Below are 19,488 nucleotides of genomic sequence, written 5' to 3'. Positions count from 1 at the left end.
GAAGAAAGCCTCAATGAAAGAATCATCCCAAAATGCAGTGAAGTTTGATCAAAGATAGGAGGGAACATGAAATACTAGAAAAAAGCTATACTTGCTGCTGTGCACTTGTATCCAACTCAGATAACTGAACGCAGATTGCGTGGCGATGGGTTCGCACTTCTCTGGGACTGGGGTTCGATTTGTTCGGGTGTAGGTTTCCCAGTGAAATGAATTTAGATAGAGTTTGTGTTGTTTGCCTTGTGGGGGGGAAAATGAGAGGAGTTTCAGGACAAACCACAATTGAACAAAACCTCAACTCAGCGACTCAAGACAGCAATTACAGAGATAAGTGATTCGCATTTCTCCACTTTGACACAGTCCGTTGAAAATATAAACAAAATGACAGGACAAAGCTGCAACTCCCAGCTGATCCAGCATTCACCAGAAACTCCCTTAACTCCCAATTATCATAGAATGCCTGTCAGTGTGGAAGGGATTCATCACATTGAGACTGCACCAATTCTCCAAAACAGCACCTTACCCTGGCCCGATCCCCGTAAACCCACACATATACCATGGCTAATTCACCCCACTCCATCTTGGGACACAAAGGGACAATTTAGCAAGGGACAATTCACCTCATCTACACATCTTTGGATACTGAGGATTTTGCTTTGGTTTGATTTGATGTATTACTGTCACATGTATTAACATACAGTGAAAAGTATTGCTTCTTGCACGCTATACAGACAAAGCATACCGTTCATAGAGAAGGAAAGGAGAGCGTGCAGAATGTTGCGTTACAGTCATAGCTACGGTGCAGAGAAAGATCAAATTAATGCAAGGTAGGTCCATTCAAAAGTCAGACGGCAGCAGGGAAGAAGCTGTTCTTGAGTCAGTTGGAACATGACCTCAGAGTTATGTATCTTTTTCCCAACAGAAGAAGGTGGAAGAGAGAATGTCCGGGGTGCGTGAGGGTCCTTAATTATGCTGGCTGCTTTGCCGAGACAGCAGGAAGTGTAGACAGAATCAGTGGATGAGAGGCTGGCTTGCATGATGGATTGGGCTACATTCACAATCTTTTGTACTTCCTTGTGGTCGGGCAGAGCAGGAACCATACCAAGATGTGATACAACGAGAAAGAATGCACGGCCAATCCACTTAACCTTCATATCTTTGGAGTGTTCTTTTTTATTTATTCCTGGGATTTGGACATCACTGGCTAGCCAGCATTTATTGCACATCTTGAGTTGTCCTTGGGGGGCAGTTGACAGTCAACCACTTTGCTGCAGCTCTGGAGTCACATGCAGGCCAGACCGGGTAAGGATGGCAGATTTCCTTCCCTAAAGGGGGATTAGTGAACCAGATGGGTTTTTCCAACAACCAACAATGGTTTCCTGGTCATCAGTAGATTCTTAATTCCAATATTTATTATTGAATTCAAATGCCGTGGCGGGACTCGAATAAGGGTCCCCCAGAACATTAGCTGAGTTTCTCAGCTAGATTAATAACTTAGCAGTAATACCACTAGGCCATCGCCTCTCTTGTGGGAGCATCCGGTCCAATCTACACACAGACAGTGACCCGAGGCCGGAATTGAACCCGGGTCCCTAGCGCTGTGAGGCAGTGGTGCTAACCACTGTGCTACCATGCCCCCACTTGCATTATCTGCCTAGAACACACTGTCACAAGTCAACCACTGGTACAACAGGCAGGGCTCACTTTCCTGATTACTGTCAGTGAGGCAGGCACTTCTGAAGACAGCAAGAGTGGACTGACTGTGTGATGGCTCCAGATTCATGTGTGAGGAATGACTCAACACAGACAGTGAGCCAAAGCCGGAATCAAACATGGGTCCCTGGCGCTGTGAGGTAGCAGTGCTAACTGTACCGCCCATCCTGAGACTCAGTCCCAGATTTGGGTTAAAGAAACAACTGAAGGGTCATTATAGTCGCGGTAGTGGAAGCCACAATCAACATAGTCGCTCACTGTTTGCTAGCATTCCTGCTACTGCACCTCTTCAGGCGTGGACCAGAGGGCGAACTTTATGGCAGGCATGCTGGAAGGTTTGGAGTATGTCTTCCACAGAGCTCCCTGCTGTCCACTTGGAATATTACTTCTCAAGAAAAACGTCACTGGCACGAGGCAGACAAGAGCGAGCCCCTCGGGCACCTATCAGTTAATTCAGCTGCTTTATCAGAGCCAGAACATCACAGGATCCAGTCCTGCTGTAGGATTGGAGCACTAAAATGCAGATGTCAAAACAAGGCCCCAGTATGTTCTCAGGTGAAGGACGGCAGGCCACTTTTCCGAAGGAGAGGAAGTGAGGAGTATCCCTGGTGAATTGGCCAATATTTATGCCTCAGCCAACGCAAAAGGAAAAACCTGGCCACTGCCACACTGTTGTTTGTGGAAGATTACTGCGTACTAATTAGTTGCTGTGTTTCTTATACGGCAACAGCACTTCAGAAAGTACTTCATTAGCTGTAAAGTGCTTTGGGACATCTTGCGGTTCTGAAAGCAGCTTTATAGATGAGAGTCTTATTCCCGAAACTGCAGCTCACTCTGAATACTCCATCTTGACATCTTCAGGGGACTTTAGATTCTTATGGCCGTCTTTCCTGAAGAAAGCTACCTCATGGGCTTGGTTCCAACCCTTTGCACTGACTGACTCCCTCGTGGTGCGTTTCAGTGCTTTGGAGGCTTGGTACTCAGCGGTTGCTTAGCAACTTAGGGTTTGCAGCCTAGAATCCTGGGGATTTATTGCTTCTGAGCCTTGAGGAGTCAGGGGAGGTGTTGAGCGCATTGGTGCCAACATGTTGGGGAAATCACTGACATTACAACTCAGTGTACGTCCTCTCAAACTACTCGCGCTCCAGTTACAGCCACAGCCCCAGCAGTACTCATCCAACCTGGGCAACAGGGTGATACAGTGGTTAGCACTGCCGCCTCACAGCGCCAGGGACCTGGCTTTGATTCCCGGTCTGTGCGGAGCTTGCACATTCTCCCCATGGATTTCCTCCGGGTGCTCCAGTTTCCTCCCACAGTCCGAAAGACGTGCTGGTTAGGTGCCAAATTCTCCCTCAGTGTACCCGAACAGGCGCCTGAGTGTGGCGACTAGGGGACTTTCACAGTAACTTCATAGCAGTGTTAATGTAAACCCACTTGTACACTAATAAACTTTAAAAAACTGGGGCAGCACGGTGGCACAGTGGTTAGCATCAGCACCAGGTTCAATTCCCGGCTTGGGTCACTGTGCGGAGTCTGCACGTTCTCCCCCTGTCTGCGTGGGTTTCCACCGGGTGCTCCGGTTTCTTCCCACAGCCTTCTGCGGCAACAAATTCCACAGATTCACCAAACCCTCTGGCTGAAGAGATTCCTTCTCATTCTCAGTTTTAAAGGAGCGTCCCTTCACTCTGAGGTTGTGCCCTCGAGTTCGAGTCTCTCCCATTAGTGGAAACATCCTCTTCATCCTCCCCACTCTATCTAAGGCCTCTCAGTATTCTGTAAGTTTCAATTAGATCCCCCCTCTTCCTTCTAAACTATATCGAGTACAGACCTAGAGTCCCCAATTCACAAGCCCGCTCTCTCTCAACCTATCTTGCCACCTTCGATTATTTATGCACGTATACACCTAGGTCCCTCTGCTCCTGCACCTCCTCTAGGATTGTAAATTCTAACTGGCAAGCTGCCATAGCTTCACTTGCGACACAAAGAACAAATTGGTTCTTATTCTAACCCTTCCCTGCTCTCTCTGTTGACTGTAATTCACCACAATTCGCCATAATCTTTGCATGTTCTGCCCAACCCTCTACTTACAGCGACCTGCGATCCCGCAATTCAATTCGATTCTAAAATCAGGCCCCAAAAATAACCCAAATTGCAAGAACAAAATGCAAAACTGCACAACGTTCTTCTATAATTTAGTTAGCTACTGTCATGTGAGGCTGGAACATGGGCATGGCTCATGATAAAGGCAGGAATTGGACCCTGCCATACAACAGGTCAAAAACAAAACACTCTGCTTCATAGAATCACACAGCATAGGAGGAGGCCATTCAGTCCTGTGTACCTGTGCTGGCTCTGTGGGAGAGCTCTCTGCTTCTCAGAGTCCAGGAATGGCACGGTGGCACAGTGGTTAGCACTGCAGCCTCACAGACAGTCTATCCAACGCCTGCAGCTCCACATCATGCCTCACAGCACCAAGGACCCAGGTTCAGTTCCTGGTTTGAGTCTGTGTGGAGTTTGTATGTTCTCCCCGTGCCTTTGTGGGTTTCCTCTGGGTGGTCTGGTTTTCTCCCACAGTCCGAAAGATGAGCTGGTAAGATGGATTGGCCAGTCTAATTTGACCCGAGTGTCAGGGGGATTAGTTGGGTAAATGTGTGGGGTTGCGGGAGTGGGACCTGGGTGGGACTGTGGTCGGTGCAGACTTGATAGGCCGAGTGGCCTCTTTCTGCACTATAGATTCTATGAAATCTTTCCCCTTCAATTATTTAATCCAACACACTTTTGAAAGTTATTACTGAATCTGCCTCGAGCACCCGTTCAGGCACCGCACTCCAAATCATCAAAATTTTGCTGTGTAATTTTTTTTTAATTGTCCTCAGCTCCCTGCGGTCACAATTAGATCAGCCAAATCGCCCACTCCTGCATCTACTTCTTATGTGCTTACAGTTCTTTAAAGATCTGTAAAACTTCTCCAGCATTTTTATTTGATTTACTTGTTATTATTATTGTCACATGCACTAGCATACAGTGAAAAGTATTGTTTCTTGCGCTATACAAAGCATACCGTTCATAGAGAAGGAAAGGAGAGAGTGCAGACACTAGTGTTACAGTCATAGCTAAAGTTCAACTTAAAGCAAGGTAGGACCATTCAAAAGTCTGACGGTAGCTGGAAAGAAGCTGTTCTTGAGTCGGTTGGTATGTGACCTCAGACTTTTGTATCTTTTTTCCAACAGAAAATGGTAGAAGAGAGAACGTCTGGGGTGCATGGGGTCCTTAATTATGCTGGCTGCTTTTCTGAGGCAGCGGGAAGTATAGACAGAGTCAATGGATGGGAGGCTGGTTTGTCTGATGGATTGGGCTGCATTCACAATCCTTTGTAGTTCCTTGAGGTCTTGGGCAGAACAGGAGCCATACCAAACTGTGATACAACCAGAAAGGGTGATTCCTGTGGTGAATCAGTAAAGAATCGTAGCTGACTCCTTAATTTCCTTAGTCTTAGTTTTTAGTTAAGATCAATAAGACTTTGTACTGCACAGTGCAGGGAATAGAACGCAAATCACGGTGAGCACTGAGGTCATAACATAACATCTCTTTGTTTGTTGATTAGTGTCACAAGTAGGCTTACATTAACACCGCAATGAAGTTACTGTGAAAATCCCGCAGAAGCCACACTCCAGCGCCTGTTCGGGTTACACTGAGGGAGAATTTAGCACCTAACCAGCATGTCTTTCGGACTGTGGGAGGAAATCGGAGCACCCTGAGAAAGCCCACGCAGACACGGGGGAGAACATGCAGACTCCGTACGCTGACCCAAGCCAGGGATCGAGCCGAGGTCTCTGGCCTTGTGAGGCAACAGTGCTAACCACTGTGTCACTGTGCCCACCCACTCTGGTGCATTGCGTGGCAATCTGGTCACACTGTTACAGGGAACAATGTTGTAACACTGGAACAAGAGCAACACATAGAGATACTACTCCAAGACCTGGAAGCAACATCAAGAAAAGAGAGTGAGGGGAGTCTGGTTACAGTGGCAAAAGAAAGGTTTACAGAGGATCTTGCTGGAACATTCAAGCTTCTGAAGGGTGGTAACAAGTTAAAAATCCAGGCAGGGATGCCATGGCTTCAAGTTTCAAGTTCAGAAGGAAGAAAGAGAGATGCGACTCTGGAGAAGATTCTGCGTCTATACTGAATGGAGTTTAGAAGGATGGGGGGGCGGGGGGGTGGAATCTCATTGAAATTGACAGAATACTCGAGGTCACAACTGAAATGTGGAGGAATTTCTTCAGCCAGAGGGTTGGTGAATCTGTGGAATTCATTGCCACAGAAGGCTGTGGAGACTAAGTCATTAAGACAGAGATAGATAGGTTCTTGATTGGTAAGGGAGCCAAAGATATCTGGGAAAAGGCGGGAAAATGGGGATGAGAAACTTATCAGCCATGACCGAATGGCGGAATATAGTCGATGGGCAGAATGGTCTAATATTGCTCCTCTATCTTGTGGTCTTATAAAACTGTTCAGATACAATTCCTGTTCACTCAGAATGGAGAAATGAGGCAACTGAAGATTAGTATATCCAAAGTTATAAGGAGGCACTGAGGTCTCATCGTTGGATAATGACACCTTGCTGTTTCAGAATTTTGCATGAATCAAATAAAAATGGTCTTTTTCCATTTGATCCTGTCTTAACTGACCCTCACATGGGCCTGTACACTGGTCAAATCACGAGCACCTCACTGCCCCCACATGATGAAATTATTCAACGTGAATACTGGGTTGCACACTTTAGTATGGTTGCAAATATTTACCCGCAGATGGGGTGGCACGGTGGCACAGTGGTTAGCACTGCTCCCTCACAGCACGAGGGATCCAGGTTCGATTCATGGCTTGGGTCACTGTCTGTGTGGAGTTTGCACATTCTCCCCCTGTTTGCGTGGGTTTCCTCTGGGTGCTCCAAAGATGCATTGACCCGAACAAGCACCAGACTGTGGCAGCTAGGGCAATTTCACAGTAACTTCACTGCAGTGTTAATGTAAGCCTACTTGTAAAGTCAAAGTTTATTTATCAGTGTCACAAATAAGCTTACATTAACACCGCAATTAAGCTACTATGAAAATCCCGCAGTCGCCACACTCCAACGCCTGTTTGGGTACACTCAGGGAGAATCTAGCCCCTAACCAGCAGGTCTTTCGGACTGTGGGAGGAAACCAAAGCACCCGGAGGAAACCCACGCAGACACGGGGAAAAACGTACAGACTCCACACAGACAGTAAACCAAGCCGGGAATCAAACCCAGGTCCCTAGCGCTGTGAGGCAGCAGTGCTAACCACTGTTCCACCATGAATTGACCTTTTCTCCTGCAATATAAGTTGTTGTGATGATTTGAAATTTGTTGGAAGGAGGCCTTTTGGCCCATTGAATCTGCACTGACCCCACTAAGGCTCTATCCTATAACTCCAGGTATTTTACCATAGCTAGTCTCCACCTAACATGAAGGAGCACTTTAGCACAGCCAATCCAACTAACCCACACATCTTTGGACTGTGAGATAAGAACATAAGAACATAAGAAATAGGAGCAGGAGTAGGCCATCTAGCCCTTCGAGCCTGCCCCGCCATTCAATAAGATCATGGCTGATCTGTCGTGGCTCAGTTCCACTTTCCCGCTTTCTCCTCATAACCCTTAATCCCCTCTCTTATCAAAAACCCATCAACCCGCGTCTTGAAAATATTTAGTGAGGCAGCCTCCACCACTTCAACGGGCAGAGAATTCCAGAGATTCACCACCCTTTGAGTGAAGAAGTTCCTCCTCAACTCCGTTCTAAACCACCCCCCTTTTATCTTGAGGCTGTGCCCCCTAGTCCTACTGTCTTTTTTGAGCGGGAAGAGTCTCTCCACCTCTATCCTATCCATCCCATTCATCATCTTATACGTCTCAATGAGATCTCCCCTCATTCTTCTAAACTCTAACGAGTACAAGCCTAGTTTATTCAGCCTCTCCTCATAGCTCAACCCCGGGTGAAACCAGAGCACTCAGAAGAAACGCACGCAGACACGGGGAGAACATTCAGACTCTGCACAGTGACGGAAACCAGGAATCGAACCCGATCCCTGGTGCTGTGAGACAACAGTGCTAACCACTGTGGCACCGCGCTGCCCAGAGAAGGTTGTTGTGATATGGAGGGATGTGAAAATGGGTGGAGAACTTCAAAATCAAACATTGCTTTACCAGAAGCCACTTTAGGTCAGGGAGCATGGGGGTGGTGGCGAACAGGACTTGGTGTGAGCTAGGACACAGGAAGCAGAGTTTTGGATGACCACAAGTTTACAGAATAGATTGTGGGGAGCAGCACTCATGGCTCCCCAGTCATAAGACCATAAGACATAAGAGCAGAATTAGGCCACTCGGAACATCGAGTCTGCTCCGCCATTCAATCATGACTGATATTTTTCTCATCCCCATTCTCCTGCCTTTTCCTCATAACCCTGATCCCCTTATTAATCAAGAACCTATCTACCTCTGTCTTAAAGACACTCAATGACCTGGCCTCCACAGCCCTCAGTGGCAAAGAGTTCCACAGATTCACCACTCTGGCTGAAGAAATTCCTTCTCACCTCTGTTTGAAAGGATCATCCCTTTCGCCTGAAATTGTGCTCTCTGGTTCTAGTTTATCCTACTAGTGGAAACATCCTCTTCATGTCCATTCAATCCAGGCCTCACAGTATCCTGTGAGTTTCAATAAGATTCCCCCGTCATCCTTCTAAACTCCAACGAGTACAGACCCAGAGTCCTCAACAGTTCCTCACTCGACAAGGTTTTCATTCCAGGGATCATTCTTGTGAACCTCCTCTGGACCCTTTCCAAGGCCAGCACATCCTTCCTTAAATATGGGGCACATGCACGCAGACACGGGGAGACACGTATCTTCGGTGTTCACGCAGGGGGACATGAATATAGCTGAGGAGGACACTGGGTTGCAGGGGTGTAAAATAGACAGTATTGCAGTTGATAAGGGGGATGTGCTGGATATTCTTGAGGGTTTGAAAATAGATAAGTCCCCTGGTCCGGATGGGATTTACCCTAGGATTCTCTGGGAGGCAAGAGAGGTGATTGCAGAGCCTCTGGCTCTGATCTTCAGGTCGTCGTTGGTCTCTGGTATAGTACCGGAAGATTGGAGGATAGCGAATGTTGTCCCATTGTTTAAGAAGGGGAACAGAGACTTCCCCGGGAATTATAGACCGGTGAGTCTTACTTCTGTTGTGGGCAAGGTTTTAGAAAAAATTATTAGGGATAGGATTTATAGTTATTTGGAGAGTAATGAATTGATTGGAGATAGTCAGCATGGTTTTGTAGCGGGTAGGTCGTGCCTTACTAACCTTATTGAGTTTTTTCAGAAAGTGACCAAAGAGGTGGATGGGGGTAAGGCAGTTGACGTGGTATATATGGATTTTAGTAAGGCGTTTGATAAGGTTCACCATGGTAGGCTTCTGCAGAAAATGCAGATGTATGGGATTGAGGGTAATCTAGGAAATTGGATCAGGAATTGGCTAGCAGATAGGAGACAGAGGGTGGTGGTTGATGGTAAATATTCGTCATGGAGTTTGGTTACGAGTGGTGTGCCTCAGGGATCTGTTTTGGGGCCACTGCTGTTTGTAATTTTTATTAATGATCTGGATGAGGGTATAGTTGGGTGGATTAGTAAATTTGCTGATGACACCAAAGTCGGAGGTGTGGTAGATTGTGAGGAAGGGTGTCATAGTTTGCAGGGAGACTTAGACAGGTTGCAGAGCTGGGCCGAGAGGTGGCGGATGGAGTTTAATGCGGAGAAGTGTGAGGTAATTCACTTTGGTAGGAATAACAGATGTGTCGAGTATAGGGCTAACGGGAGGACTTTGAATAGTGTGGATGAACAGAGGGATCTAGGTGTATGTGTACATAGATCCCTGAAAGTTGGGAATCAAGTAGATAAGGTTGTTAAGAAGGCATACGGTGTCTTGGCGTTTATTGGTAGGGGGATTGAATTTAGGAGTCGCAGCGTCATGTTGCAACTGTACACAACTCTGGTGCGGCCGCACTTGGAGTACTGTGCGCAGTTCTGGTCCCCACATTACAGGAAGGATGTGGAGGCTTTGGAGAGGGTGCAGAGGAGGTTTACCAGGATGTTGCCTGGTATGGAGGGGAGGTCCTATGAGGAGAGACTGAGGGATTTGGGGTTGTTTTCACTAGAAAGAAGGCGGCTAAGAGGGGATCTTATTGAAACATATAAGATGATTAGAGGTTTAGATAGGGTGGATAGTGATAGCCTTTTTCCTCGGATGGAGAAAGCTAGCACGAGGGGGCATGGCTTTAAATTAAGGGGGGGTAGTTATAGGACAGATGTCAGGGGTAGGTTCTTTACCCAGAGGGTGGTGAGGGATTGGAATGCCCTGCCTGCTGCAGTTGTAAATGCGCCTAGTTTGGGGGCATTTAAGTGATCCGTGGATAGGTTTATGGACGAAAAGGGATTGGTTTAGGTTAGTGGGTCATTGTTTTTTAACTGGTCGGCGCAACATCGTGGGCCGAAGGGCCTGTTCTGCGCTGTAGTGTTCTATGTTCTAAAACTCCAAATGGGGTCTGACCAGAGCATTATACAGCCTCAGAAGTACATCACTGCTTTTGAATTCTTGCCCTCTCGACATGAAGGCTAACATTGCATTTGCCTTCCTAACTGCCGATTTAACCTTAAGAGAATCTTGAACAAGGACAATCATCAGTAAACGTACATGCATTGAATGGGAGAATCTGTGGAGTCCAGGGGTATCCATGTACACCTCAAAAAAATGCCTAAACATCATGCCTGGCAAGGAATGATATTCACTTGTGGACATGGGCTTCACTGGCTGGGCCAGCATTTATTGCCCATCCTTAATTGCCCTTGGGAGGGCAGCGGCGAGTCAACCACATTTCTGTGGCTCTGGAATCACATGTAGGCTAGACCAGGTAAGGATGGCGGAGTTCCTTCTCTAAAAGAACAAAGAACAAGCCTGTACCGACCATGCTGCCCAACTTAACTAAAACTCCCTACCCTTCCAGGGACCATATCCCTCTATTCCCATCTCATTCATGTACTTATCAAGACACCCCTTAAAAGTCACTACTGTATTCGCTTCCACTACCAGAACCCGGCAACCCATCACTTTTTGTGTAAAAAATCTGCCTCACACATCTCTTTTAAACCTTGCCCCTCGCACCTTAAAACCCTTAGTAATTGACTCTTCCACCCTGGGAAAAACCTTCTGACTATCCATTCTGTCCGTGCCTCTCATAATCTTGTAGATTTCTATCCAGTCTTCCCCTTCAACCTCTGTCATTCCAGTGAGAACAAACCAAATTTCTCCAACATCTCCTCACAGCTAATGCCCTCCATACCAGGCAACATTCTGGAAAATCTTTTCTGTACCCTCTCCAAAGCCTCCACATCTTTCCAGTAGTGTGGCAACCAGAATTGAACATTAGTTCAAGAACAGCAAAGAACATTAGTGAAGGAGATGGGTTTTTCCGACAATAGTTTTATGGCCATCGGTAGATTCTTAATTCCAGATACTTTCTATTGAATTCAAATTCCACCATCTGCCGTGGTGGGATTTGAACCCAGGTCCCCAGAACATCAGCGGAGTTTCTGGATTGATAGTGTAGCGATGATGCCACTAGGCCATCGCCTTCCCTTGACTGACACGTGTGGGAGGAGATCTGAATATGGAATAGGGAAATGTTTAAGGAAAGATAGGGGTAAGTATAGCTGGGGCCAGCGGGGGTTGGGGGGGGCAGGGGTGAGAAAGCAAAACATAATGGGGTTCTGAATGACAGCAATAGAGATTGAACTGTAAACTGAAGCCAGTATTAAACTTTTCAGCCACGCAATACTACACAGCATGAAAGGAACATTTACAATTATATACCTGTGGCATGTTTCTCTGCTTTTATATTGAGCGTTCCATCACCCCAGGCTGTCCTTTGACATTTAACAGCCAATTAAGTACTTTTGAAGTGTGCTCACTGTTGTAATGTAGAAATTGCAGCACTCAATGTGAGCACAGCAAACTTCCACAGCAGCAATGTGAACATTAAAGTTTATTTATCGCTGTCACAAGCTGGCTTACATTAACACTGCAATGAAGTTACTGTGAAAATCACTGCATTCCAGCGCCTGTTCGGGTACACTGAGGGAGAATTTAGCATTTACCCAGCACATCTTTCAGACTGTGGGAGGAAACTGGAGCACCCAGGCGAAACCCACACAGACATGGAGAGAGAACATCCAGACTCCACACAGACAGTGACCCAAGGTGGGAATCGAACCTGGGTCTGTGACACTGTGAGGCAGCAGTGCTAACTACTGTCCCACCATGTGCCGCCCAATGATCATATGATCATGACCACATCATCGGTTTTGTTGAATTTGGTTAAGGGAAAGATATTGGGTAGGACAGTAAGGAGGACAGTAAGGAGGACATAGGACCTAGGAACAGGAGGAAGCCATCTGGCCCTCCGCGCCTGCTCCACCATACAGAAAGGTCTGGTTGTTGTTTCAACTGTACTTCCTTGTCTACCACCCCCCCCCCCCCTCCCCCCCAACAATCCTTGCCTCCATTGTCTATTAAATATCTGTCTAACTCACCCTTGAAAAATTTAATGACCTGCCTCCGCGGCTCTCCGGGGAGGAAAACTCCACAGACTAACACAGAGAACACAAGAATTTGAACAGGAGTAGGCTACATGGACCATAATGCCCACTCCGCCATTTAATACGATCGTGCTTCAACTTCATTTCCTCGCCCACTCCCCATTTGGCAACTCAGCCACAAAATTCGACATGTCCGCTACGACTCTCGGCAACTTTTACGGATGGACCATAGAAAGTACTCTTTCCGGATGTATCACAGCTTGGTATGGCTCCTGCTCTGCCCAAGGCCGCAAGAAACTACAAAGGGTCGTGACCGTAGCCCAGTCCATCTCTCAAACCAGCCTCCTATCCATTGACTCCATCCGCACATCCCACGGCCTCAGAAAAGCAGCCAGCATAATTAAGAACCCCACGCACCCCGGACATTCTCTCTTCCATCTTCTTCCGTCAGGAAAGAGATACAAAAGTCAGAGGGCACGCATCAACTGACTCAAGAACAGCTTCTTCCCTGCTGCCATCAGACTTTTGAATGGACCTACCTTATAGTCAGCTGATCTTTCTCTACACTCTTGCTATGGCTGTAACACTACATTCTGCACCCTCTCCTTTCCTTCTCTATGAACAGTATGCTTTGTTGGTTTAGCATGCAAGAAACAATACTTTTCACTGTTAGTGAAAGATGTGACAATAATAAATCAAATCAAGATCTCATAATTCCCTGAGAAACCAAATATCTATCGACTCCAGCCTTAAATGTCGCCTCTCAACTATGGAGAGCCCCACAGCCCTGTGGGGTAAGAGAATTCCAAAGATCAACAATCTTCTGAGTGAGGAAATTTCTCCTAAATGATTGGCCCCTTATCCTGACACTGTGTCCCTGTGTTTTCGACTTCCTGACTAGCGGATCGCTGATGCCTAAGAGAAGAAATTTTCTCCTCCTCTCCCTCTTAAAAGGGAGACCTCTAATTCTTCAACTGTGTCCCCTAGTTCAAGACCCCCTCGCAAGAAAAAGTATAGAATAGAATCCCTACAGTGCAGGAGGCCATTTGGCTCAATGAGCACAATCCCACTCTGGCCCCACTCCCACAACACTACACATTTACCTTACTAATCCCCCCAACATCCCCCTGACACACTAAGGGACAATTTAACGTGTCCAATCAACCAAACCCTCACACCTTTGGACTGTGGGCAGAAACTGGAGGAAACTCACGCAGACATGGGTAGGGTCACTGTCCACTCAGACAGTCACTCATGCAGGGAATTGAACCCAGGTCCCTGGCGCTGTGAGGCAGCGGTATTAACCGCTGTGCCACCGTGCTGCCCACAAACATCCTCCCAGTATCCACCCTATCAGGTCCTCTCAGGCTCTTGTATGTTTCAATGAGATCACTTCTCATTATTCTGAACCCCAACTGATACTGACCCAGCCTGTTAACCTTTCTTCATTAGATAAGCCCTTCACCCCAGGAGTGAGTTGAGTGAATCTTCTCCGAACTGATTCGGACACAACTATATCCTTTTCCTTAAGGAGAACTAAACTGTACACCGTGCTCCAGATGCGCCCTCAGCAAGACCAGCTGCAGTAAAATGTTCCTATTTTTATATTCAATTCCCCTTGCAACAAACACCAACATTCTATTTGCCTTCTTAAAACACTTGCAATGCCCTTTGCAATTACCACTTCAAAACAGTGCCATGGGAACTTTTACATTGCTTGAGAGGGTTGATAGGGCCTCATCTGAAAGGCAGCACGCTACAGGAGCATTAATCTCGATTACATGCCATGAGTTGGGGATCACAGAATCCTTACCGTGCAGAAGAAAGCCATTCGGCCCATCTGCACCGACAACAATCCCACCCAGGCCCTATCTCCATAACCCCATATATTTATCCCACTAATCCCTCGAAGTTACGCATCCTGGGACACTAAGGTCAATTTAGCATAGCCAATCAACTTAACCCACATATCTTTAGACTGTGAGAGGAAACCCATGCAGATACGGGGAGAACATGCGAACACCATACAGACAGTGACCCAAGCCGGAAATCAAACTCCGGTCCCTGGAGCCGTGGGGCAACAGTGCTAATCACTGTGCCACCGTGCTGCCCTAAAGGTTGACCCCCTTGTTCTCAAACTATGAGCCCTAGTTCTGGACTCCCCCATCATTGGGAACATTCTTTCTAAATCCACCCTAAACCTGGAATTGAACCCAGGTCCCTGGCATTGTGACGTAGCAGTGCTAACCGCTGTGCAAGAGTGTTATCCCCTGCTCGAGACGCAGGGTTGGACTGGGGTGGGCACAATAAGAAGTGCCCCTTCAGGATTACATGTTAAGTTTCTAAGTGGGACTTGAGCCCACAACTCAAGACACATGCGATATACCCAGGGAGCCACGTCTGACACCTACAGCTGAGACAGCGATACAAAGCAAGAACATCACAAAGAGTTAATACGGGGACAGCAAAATGGGAGCAGTGCTGGTTTTGGTCGAAGCGAATGTGTTTAAAGTGCTGCAAATCAAGGATATTGCTTACAAACCTCAAAAGTAACCAGCTGTTGGCAAGCTGAATTGATTCATCATCAATCTGGGAACAGAACGGCAATGGATCACACCGCCCCACGATCCAAGCAACATGTTCATGGCACAGGCTATCAAAGGCAACCTTTCTTTACATCTCAGAACAGTGAAACTGCAAAAAGACTACCGTGTTTTGTGGTTTTCCTTCCAAAGTAATCGGAGCACTGACAAGTGCCGGCATGAGGCAAGTAAAGCACCTATTAAGGAAGGGTGCCAAAGGATTCCAACGGGCCAGTACCGACTTCTATGCTATCTCCCAGCCACTCGCTGGCTTTGATCAGAGCTGAAACGGTTGTCTTCTGTTACATCCTGTGCTCTGTTTCTCCTGGTCTGTGTTTCATCCCACTCCCTATTCCCCATCCTTGATCATCTTTTCTCCACTTCCACCTGCTTCCAACATGGTCTTTCTCCCTGAGGTTCAATTTAATTCCTTTCGCTATTCTCTACTCACCTTGTTGAACCCCAACAGAGCAGACAGAGGCCATTCAGCCCATCGAGCCAGCCCCGGCAACAATCTCACCCAGATCCTATCCCCGTTGCTCCTACTAATCCCCTTGATGCTCAGGGGCAATTTGCTTGGCGAAGCTCCCTGACCTGCACATCTTTGGAGTGTGGGAGGGAAGTGGAGCACCCGGAGGAAACCCACGCAAACACAGGGAGAACGTGCAAACTCCACAAAGACAGTGACATAAGGCCACAACCGAACCCGTGTCCCTGGCGCTGTGAGGCAGCAGTGCCAACCACTGTGGCACTGCGGCGCCCAGTCACCTTGCTGGTCAGTTTCACTCTTTTTCCATCTCTCTCTCATTCTCTCTCTTTCTATTCCCACTCTCTCTTTATTCCCCATTTCTCTCTATTTTCAAGTTCTCAATTCCTACCTTTCATTCTGTCCATCTCTATATGTACTCATTCTCCCTACTTCCATCTCTCTCATTCTCCCTCTATCCCATCTCTATTTCATTTTTCCTCTTTTCCTATCCTCTCATTCTATTTCCATCTCTCTCTCATTGCCTCTCTCCAACCCCATCTTTCTGATTCACCCTCTCAATTTCCATCTCTCATTCTCTTTATCTCCATCCCTCCTCTCAGTCTGTCCCCTTCGATAATTTATCCCCTATCCCTCTCATTCTCTGTTTCCATCTCTCTCTCATTCTCTCACTCTATCCTCTTCCCTTTCTAGTTCTCTTTAATTCCATCCCTGTCATCCTCCTTCCCTTTCTCTATTCCATCTTTCCTTCTCCCTCTTGATTTCCATCTCCCATTCTCTTTATCCCTCTAACCCTATCTCATTCTCCCTTTCTCCATTCCCCTCTCTTCTTCTCCCTCCATTTCCATCTCCTATCCCCATCCCTCTCTCCTTCCCCATCTATCATTCTCATGCTTTCCCTCTCCCTCTCATCCTCCCTGTTTCCATCTCTCTCATTCTCTCTATCCCCATCCCTTTCTCATTTTTTCTATCCCCATCTCTCTCATTCTATTTCCCTCTCGCTCTCTCTCTTTCACTATCTATCCCCATCCCTTTCTCATTTTTTCTATCCCCATCTCTTTCTCATTCTATTTCCCTCTCGCTCTCTCTCTTTCACTATCTATCCCCATCCCTTCCTCATTTTGTCTGTCACCATCTCTCTCTCTTTTTCATTCTCTATCCCCATCCCTCTCTCATTCTCTCTATCCACATCTCTCTCATTCTCTCTATCCACATCTCTCTCATTCTCTCTATCCACATCTCTCTCATTCTCTCTATCCACATCTCTCTCATTCTCTCTATCCACATCTCTCTCATTCTCTCTATCCACATCTCTCTCATTCTCTCTATCCACATCTCTTTCTCTCTCTATCCACATCTCTTTCTCTCTCTCCACATCTCTTTCTCTCTCTCCCCATCCCTTTCTCATTCTATCTGCATCTCTCTCATTCACTCCATCCCCATGTCTCTCTCATTCCCTATCCCATCTCTCTCTCATTCCCTCCCTATCCCCATCTCTCTCTCTCTCTATCCCCATCTCTCTCTCTGTCCCCATCTCTCTCTCTCTGTCCCCATCTCTCTCTCTCTGTCCCCATCTCTCTCTCTCCCTGTCCCCATCTCTCTCTCTCTCTGTCCCCATCTCTCTCTCTCTCTGTCCCCATCTCTCTCTCTCTCTGTCCCCATCTCTCTCTCTCTCTGTCCCCATCTCTCTCGCATTCTCTCTATCCCCATCTTTCTCACTCTATTATCTCTCATTCCCTCGCTGTTATCCAATTTCTCTCCTTTTGTCTATCCGCGGCCAACTCCCGCAGACTGACTCTCTCTCTCGACATGTTCCCACTTCGACGTGTCTCATTCTCTCCGATTCTCTCCCCTTGTCCGCTTTTTCCTCTCGTCCCTTTTCGCCCCTACACATTCAGACATCCCGCTCCCTTTTCGCAGACGTCCTAACGTCAGGCGTCCCGCTGTCAATCCAACCTCCCCCCCCAACCCACAACAGGAATAAAAAAAGCTCGAGAAAAACTTTTGCACTCACCCAGAGAGAAAGAGAAAGTGACACTTGGCGAGGGAGAGGTTGGTTGGGGAAGGGTGAGGGTGTATGTGTCCCCCCCATAACCGCTCCCCCAAACCTTCCCCAGACCTGTTACCTCTCTCTCCTGGCTCCCTCTGCTCCCCCCCCCCCCACCAACTCTGAAAAGAGACAAAAAAAGAAGAAATCTGCAAGCCCATTTAAACAATCCAGCCTCGCCGCTTCATTGTCCTCTGGAGGTTGCTGTGAATGTGAAATTATACAACATCTCCGGCCAGAAAAAAACACAGAAATCCCACTGCCCACCCCCCAAGCAACCAACCTTCCTGTGAAACTTCCCCAATTATTCTGCAAGAAGTTAGCTCACTGCTGCAAAGCAAGTTGCAAATCCCACACAGACGTGTGTGTGTTTTTTTACCAATTGCTGCTGCTTTGACGCGGCTTACAAAAAAAAACTTGCAACTCACCAGCTTTGCAAGGATCTTTGTAGTCCACATCTGTCGGGTCGTCTTGCTCGGGGAAGTACTCGTACAGATTGTCCTCGTAGTCGAAGGGGGCAGCCGGGTGCAGAGCCAAGCAGAGGAGGAGGGCGAGGGTGGCCACAGCCATCACCCCCGGGGGCTGCAGTTGTTCAACTTGGGTCTGAGTGCCGGCAAGCGAGGGAGAGAGACACACACAGACAGAAAGAGAGAGAGGGAGAGAGAAAAACACACACACAGGGAAAAGAGAATCAGTGGTGGAGGATAGAGTGGTGGAGGATAGAGTGGTGGTGGGGTGGGGGGGGGGGGCTGGAAAGAAAGCCCAGAGATTGAGGGAGATGCAGGAGATGGCGAGTGAATGAGGTCCAGGGGCGGGACAGTGGCAACGCTCAGCCCACTTTTTTTTCAAAAGCTCAAGCTGCTATTAATCAGCTGGAGGGAAAGGAGCCAAAGCCGGCAGAGAAAATCCACCTCGACACAGGAAACGTGTCTCTCTCTCTCTCTCTCTGTGTGAGAGTGAGTGTGTGCAGTCTCAACTGACGATCAGGAACAATTTCCCAAACAGGGACCTTCCCTACTCTGCTCAAAGCCTCCCTCAAATTCTGCTCCCGCGCCCCCCGCCCTCCACCAGCCCCCTTTTATATATCATCTCCTCCCTGGATTCAATGTTTCACAACTTCCCACATAAAAGGAACAACTTTGAAACTGATACAACCTCCCGCCCCATCCAGTGCTGTGTTCCAGAGAGTTTCGACAATATTTACAGCCAACTTCTTGTCATTTGTTTGCCAAATAAACATCGGTTGGAAGGGGGGGGGGGTGGGGGCGGTGGTGATAGGAAGATGTGTCTTTTTTTTAATTTATTTATTAGTCACAAGTAAGGCTGACATTAACACTGGCCACCACAATCCGGTGCCTGTTTGGGTACACAGAGGGAGGATTTAGCAGCACGATGGCACAGTGGGTTAGCACTGCTGCCTCGCGGCGCAAGGGAACCGGGTTCGATTCCCGGCTTGGGGTCACTGTCTGTGCGGAGTCTGCACACTCTCCCCCATGTCTGCGTGGGTTTCCTCCGGGTGCTCCGGTTCCCTCCCACAGTCCGAAAGACGTGCTGGTTTGGGGCTAAATTCTCAGTGTAACCCAAACAGGCGCCAGAGTGTGGCGACTAGAGGATTGTCACAGCACCTTCATTGCAGTTTTAATGTAAGCCTACTTGTGACTATTAAGTAAATAAAATAAACATGGCCAGGGCATCTAACCAGCACGTCTTTTGGACTGTGAGAGGAAACTGGAGCATCCGGAGGAAATCCACGCAAACACAGAGAAGAACGTGCAGACTCCACACAGTGTGTGACCCAAGCCGGGAATCGAAACCGGGCCCCTGATGCTGTGAGGCAGCAGTGCTCACCTGCAAAAGGAAGAAGGGGGTCACAAGAGGGTGAGGAGGTGGGCTTTACCATAACGGGTTCCAGGGATCGGGGGATTATATTTGCAAGGTGGGGTTGGAGAAGCTGGAACAGAAACAGAAAATGCTGGAAAAATCTCAGCAGGTCTGACAGCATCTG

At 47.6% G+C, this 19,488-nt stretch overlaps 1 protein-coding gene across 1 annotated transcript in view; it reads right to left on the bottom strand.

The window, feature by feature from the left end:
* The window catches only part of bmp1a (bone morphogenetic protein 1a), a 209,879-nt gene extending 191,702 nt beyond the window's left edge, over nucleotides 1-18,177 (bottom strand). The window contains exon 1 of the mRNA XM_080216817.1: nucleotides 17,912-18,177. Within this exon, the coding sequence (XP_080072943.1) occupies nucleotides 17,912-18,053 (142 nt within the window). The 5' untranslated portion in view covers nucleotides 18,054-18,177. The remainder of the gene's footprint in view (nucleotides 1-17,911) is intronic.
* Between the last annotated feature and the right edge of the window lie 1,311 nt (nucleotides 18,178-19,488).

This window comes from Carcharhinus amblyrhynchos, chromosome 34 (genome assembly GCF_965287045.1).
Source record: "Carcharhinus amblyrhynchos chromosome 34, sCarAmb.v2.hapA, whole genome shotgun sequence".
In the NCBI taxonomy this organism is placed as follows: Eukaryota; Metazoa; Chordata; class Chondrichthyes; order Carcharhiniformes; family Carcharhinidae; genus Carcharhinus; species Carcharhinus amblyrhynchos.
This window is presented reverse-complemented; position numbering and strand designations above follow the sequence as displayed.